General features: G+C 49.5%; 1 protein-coding gene across 8 annotated transcripts in view; it reads right to left on the reverse strand.

The window, feature by feature from the left end:
• NISCH (nischarin) overlaps positions 1–2855 on the reverse strand; it is a 185329-nt gene extending 182474 nt beyond the window's left edge. For 5 of the 8 annotated variants that reach the window (XR_012788657.1, XM_075575031.1, XM_075575036.1 and 2 more), the window contains exons 1-2: positions 2476–2854; positions 172–255 (exon numbers count right to left, since the gene is read on the reverse strand). Coding sequence is in view for 7 of the 8 variants with exons in the window: in XM_075575031.1 (XP_075431146.1) it covers positions 172–255; positions 2476–2616 (225 nt within the window). In the remaining variant the exon portion in view is untranslated. Of the gene's footprint in view, positions 1–171; positions 256–2475 lie in introns of all 8 variants that reach the window. The other 3 variants (XM_075575032.1, XM_075575033.1, XM_075575038.1) reach the window with 1 other exon arrangement.
• Positions 2856–6000: the final 3145 nt, after the last annotated feature.

Here is a 6000-nt window from a genome sequence, read left to right on the forward strand (position 1 = left end):
CATGTTTAAATAGATAATACAGTTGATTGCTAAAAACAAAATGCAAATATACCTGTATTATAAATGTGAGCATATACGTATGACAAATTGGATATGCAGAATTGCTTTAATAACAGAATACATGGCTCTCATATACCGTACATCAAATTACAAAATTACATAAGCATTTACCTTTTCATGAAGATCGTAGAAGTCACTGTAACGATGCTTTACTGTCCAGAGATAAATGCCGACATAGACCTCAATGATATATACCTATATATACACACGACAATGAATAAACACCGGAACCATTAAGATGTACAAATTACACAATTTACCTTACAAAGGATATAAGTGCTCATTCAACATTTTAAAATGCTTTACGTTGTTTCCTTGACTCTGGGTTATTTAATATAGTAAACCCCTTTGGGTGATCCAGGACACAGCCACGGGGTTAGGGTTCTGGGGCCCTTTCTGTGCTCATTTTCCAGGGGAATGCGATGGAGAACGCGATGCGAAGCGCAGGGAAATGGACGATTCCTCCGGATTACGAGAGAGTGGTGACATGATCAGGACTTGCTGGAGAGAATGTGACAGTCCCTCCGGCAACCAGAGACCTAATATGCTGTGAAGCGGCTTTGTGTTTGCTAGGAAAGATTTTTCTGCCATATTTCTCGGATATACCTGGTGGAGATGGGGGGGAAGGGGAGATGGAAACCTCTGCTCAGCTGCATGCTATATGAGTAATGAGTGTGAAGGTAATGGTGCTGTGCTGAGAATTGTACTAATCATAAAACACCAGAAAGAAGAACTCAGCTAATTAGCACTCAATAACTTATAATATGCAATGTGATAGAATAATAAATATTCTTTAATGATAACACTCAGGCTAAGGCCCCGCTGCACGTGCTTGCCGGCGGTGCGTGCAATTCACTGCAACGCGATCTGCGGTGAATTTTTTTCTGGCGCGGGGAGGCGTAGCCAAAACAGGGGGGGGTGCGGCCATGACGTGAGGGGGCGGGACCGCCCCACAGCGCAGCACTGCAGCCGCCCCTCAGCCAAACTGCACCCTCCGCCCCCTCAGCCCCATGGCAGTCTCACACACACACAGGCTCACAGGCACCCTCACACACACACACACACACACACAGGCACCCTCACACACACAGGCACTCACACACACACAGGCACTCACACACACACAGGCACTCACACACACACAGGCACTCACACACACACAGGCACTCACACAGGGTGGTGAATCGGAGGGGGATCAGAGCAGGACCTCCAATTCCCTCAGATCTGTGGAAGCTCTTCAACACTCCGCCAGGTGATCGCCCGCCTGGCCATCTCCAGCCGACGTCCCGCTCGATCCAAAGGCAACTCTCACCGTCCCTCTACCTCTCAACCGCACAACACTTCTCTCCTTCACAAGCACAGTAGTTTGAGACTGCACTCGTGAATACTGTGCAACACCTGCGTTTGGTTACACCAGACCTCTCCATAGATCTGAGGGAATTGGAGGTCGTTAAATAGAGCACCGGAATGTTACTAGAGTGCCAACGACCCAGGTGGTTCCGGTACACGTTCGAGCCTTCTACAACGCCCGGTATGAGACAACAATCAAGACTATATAAAGGACCTCTAATTTCAACAGGACTGGACTTTTCCACTTTGGTCAGGTCTCTTTTTCACTGAACTATTTGTTATTGCCTGGGTTTTTTTCTGCTGTCTATGTGATTTGTACTAATTCACTGGGTCCAGGCAACCTTTCCTATATTTTAGGCACTGTTTTATTATTAATGTTATAGTATACTATTCATTTTTTATTATTAGCGCTGTAGCACATATCCCTTTTCTTTGCTGTGTTTATGTATCTGTGCAACTCTATATACAGCCGAGTACATACCCTATACATAGCTATACTCATTGTATAGAGATACGGGGAGTGTTCAGGATCACAGATAACAGTATGTATATATAGACAGAAGAATTTAAATATATACATTTTTACAAGGACTTTTAAGCTGATAAATATAAATCGCCATATACATTTGTATCCATACCCAAACAAATGTTTTACCAGGAAATGGTACATTGAAGGTTACCGCTCGTTTACAAGTATGTCCTGGGCACAGAGTTATTAGGATAATACATGGTTACATTACATTATCAGGAGGTAATACATTATATTTACAGACATTTCAGGACAGTTTGAGAGAACATGATTATGGGTTTAACAGTTACAGACAATTAAAATTATAACCCACAGTTAACCCCATCAGTGCAAGTCAGGGAGAAGCTGTCAGACGTTGTATTCGTTAACCCCTTCAGGTCCAGAGGTGGCTGCAGTTCATTACAAAATGTTACCATGTCAGTGCCAGAACACTGCATCCCCTTTGGTACTAAATGGGTTAATATAGTCCGCGCTTCGGCTTATAGGAGGTCCCGGATCCCTCTATATAAAGGTGACATTAAGCTGCAGTAACTCGCCGTGTAATTCTCCACCACCTCGGAACGCACGATCCTGACCCCTCTACGCTCTTCAGCCTCAGCCATAAAACTAGCCGCCGCCGCCGCCTCCATGATATTTGCTTCCCTTACACAGGCCCCAGCTCGGCCTCTCGCCGCCATGTTTGTCTTTCCTCCCTTATCGGTCCCGAGTTGAATCCACTTCAATTTCGATTTCTTTATTGACACGCAAAGCTGCGAACAAAAGAACAACACAGAACTGGTTACAGCGCTGTGGTACACGGTGCCAGCTCGTTAAAGCGCTGGGGTACAGGGTGCCAGCTGGTTACGCTGTCAGCTGGTTACAGCGCTTGGGTACACGCTGTCAGAACTGGTTACAGCGCTGGGGTAAACGCTGTCAGAGCTGGTTACAGCGCTGGGGCTGTGGTACATGCTGCCAGAATGCACTGGGGGGGGGGGGGAAGTAAAAGGGAGGGGGAAATATTTATATTATTTATATATATATTTTATATTATATGAATTTTTTATATTAAGTTGAATTTATATTATATTATTTATACTTTTTATATTATATTAATGTAGCCCTCTTTCCTGCTGACCTAGAGTGCTGTATGTACCTGCTGGCTCAGCGAGATCTGAGCCTCCGCTAACTGAGAGCCTGGGGTAATGTTATGGTCTTGACAGCGCCTCCACTTACCCAGGATCCCCAAAAAGTGAGATTCCCCTAAGTAAGTGTAACGGGTATTCCCCCACCCACTCGCAGATAATACTGTGGAGGTGTAGAAACATGCAAGGTTACGCAGGTATGGTGCATTACCTGTTGGCTCACAGGAGGGCTGAGCTTCCGCCACGGGGAACCTGGGGTACATACATCCTATACATCTCTAGGTGCAACGCCTCCACCTGGGAGGGATCCCAACGGAGTGGGAGGAGGCCCTCACAGGAAACAACCACACAAAGCGAACGAATGTAAAACAGGACTGGCTTTACTGCATAACCAACTATATCTACATATATCACACAATAACATCATAACATCATCATGGGCCACGGCGGGCGCTAACCACACTAGGTGTCACGGCGGACGCTACCACCTCTAGGCGTCACGGCGGATGCTACCACCTCTAGGCGTCACGGCGGACGCTACCACCTCTAGGCGTCACGGCGGACGCTACCACCTCTCGGCGTCACGGCGGACGCTACCACCCACAATGTGCCCCACCCTGTGTCCAGTAACCCCCACCCAAATGTCTCGTACTCCCAGAGTCAAATACCACTGTGCATATGTGTGTGTGACTGCGCAGCCACTATGTTTGGTGATAGGCCTGGTTGGTGCACGTGAGTTGCAGGTTACCTGCCCGGGCTCCAGCCACGGGTACCGCGATATCAATCCGCACGATCCGACGTTGTCCTCCACACCGCGTGGGTTGAAAGTCCAGCGCGAACAATGTCTCTCCTAGTCTTTGGTGGTGTTCTGAGCCCAGAACCCAACTCGCAGGGCCGCACGGCTTCAGCACTGTGTCCCTGACTACTTGACCAAATAATGGGGCAGTGTCCCTATCTAGGGCCTGTCCCTAAGCTCCACAAGCTATTTGGTGGCTCAGGACCTAACTGGGACCTTGGGGGCTGCTGGCCTATGCAGAGGGTCACTGACCCCTGCATCCACCTCTTACCCCTAGCTGGTCCGGATCCTGACTGCCTGTCTCACTGCAAAACCCCGCGAAAAGTATTTCTCTTTCCCGGGCAAATCCCTTAGCCCTATTGGCTCCCTGGCGTCAGGTGTCTCTGCCCCTATGCACCCTGGGGGCTGGCCGTCTATTCTCGCGCATGCGCGAGCTATCTGGGCCTCCCGCGCTAGCTGGCCTCCTGCGCATGCGCGAACTAACTGTCATGGCGGCGCCCTGCTCCGCTAGCCGCCGGGACCCTAACGATGCGATCGCGTCCCCGGCAACCGCCCGATCCCACCATGGCAACCGGCCGCACAGCAACACCGCCACAGCAACACCGCGCGCTCGCAACGGGGAAGGAGGGGGCGAGTGCGCGAGGGGGACCTGGCTACATCCTCCCCCTGGTGAAACTCCAACGTCCCCGCTTGGACCACATAACTTACTACTATACACAAACGTTATATAATAAAAATGCATCTGGTACGAATACAACTTAGCACATTGCATCAACTTTAAACAAGGTTACACAATTCTGTGAGCATCACAATCACGGATTGGATTTTGCTCCGAGACCACTGCTGAGCCTCATAATGGGGTGCCCCCATTTGATCATAGGTTACCCGAGTTGGAGGGTACCTGCCCCTTTGGCTCCTACGGAGTTGTTCTTCAGCAACTCCCTCTGGGGAGTAATAAGTACAGTCCTGAGGCTCAGCCTCTTCCCTTGAGGGGAGAAATGTCTCTGAACAGTCTCTGTTAGGCACAAAGCACGGGCTCTGTGGATCCAAAGGCTGGCCTGTTGGTGCCACCTTAGTAGGCATTGGCCTACGGGGCCCCTTACCCGTAGCTCCTCCGGGAGATGCCCCTTCTGTGGAATAGTCCCTTTGAGAGGGTTCCTCCATAGGGTCTTCAGGAGTTTCAGAGTGGGTCTCGTTATTTACAGTCTCTTGACCCACTTCTGATAGATCGGACTCACCGTTGAGCGGTGTGGCCTGTATTTCTTCTTCTTCGTCTCCCACTTGGGGGATAGGGAGAAGGTGATTACGATGCCAAACCTTTACCCGGCCGTCTGTGTCTTTGATGCGATAGACCGGGAGGCATCTGTGACTCTACCTCATATACGCCATCTCTCCATCGGTCTGCCAGTTTATGTTTTCCGGGGACTCCCAAATTACGAAGTAACACAGCGTCCCCAGGACGTAACTCTCGATACTTGACTTTGTTGTCGTATCGTCTCTTATTGCCAGCATTCAGTTTAGCTGTAGACTTCTCAGCCTGTTGGTAAGCTCGCTGCAAACTGTCCTTTAGCCTTTGCACATACTTGAAATGGGTAGCATTGTGTATCCCATCCGTTGAGACTCGAAGACGCACATCCACGGGGAGTCTTGCCTCCCGCCCAAACATGAGGAAGTACGGGGAGAACCCAGTGGACTCATGGCGAGTACAGTTGTACGCGTGTACCAACGTTTCTACGTGACGACTCCATTCTGTTTTCTGCGTTCCCTTCAGAGTTCCAAGCATGTCCAACAGGGTCCTGTTGAATCGTTCAGGCAAAGCATCTCCTTCGGGGTGGTACGGAGTCGTCCGGGACTTGGCGACGTTCAGCATTTTAAGTAATTCTCGGATCAGAGTACTCTCAAAATCTCGCCCTTGGTCAGAGTGGAGTCGGTTTGGAAGACCGTAATGAACGAAGAACTTTTCCCATAGCACTTTCGCGACCGTGATAGCCTTCTGGTCTTTGGTGGGGAAGGCCTGGGCATATCGGGTGTAATGGTCCGTGATGACCAGCACGTTACCGATACCTCGGCTATCAGGTTCGATACATAAAAAGTCCATACACACCAAGTCCATTGGACCAGAACTCTTCAGATGGGCCATGGGA

The sequence above is a fragment of the Ascaphus truei genome, chromosome 17 (genome assembly GCF_040206685.1).
Source record: "Ascaphus truei isolate aAscTru1 chromosome 17, aAscTru1.hap1, whole genome shotgun sequence".
Taxonomy (NCBI): Eukaryota; Metazoa; Chordata; class Amphibia; order Anura; family Ascaphidae; genus Ascaphus; species Ascaphus truei.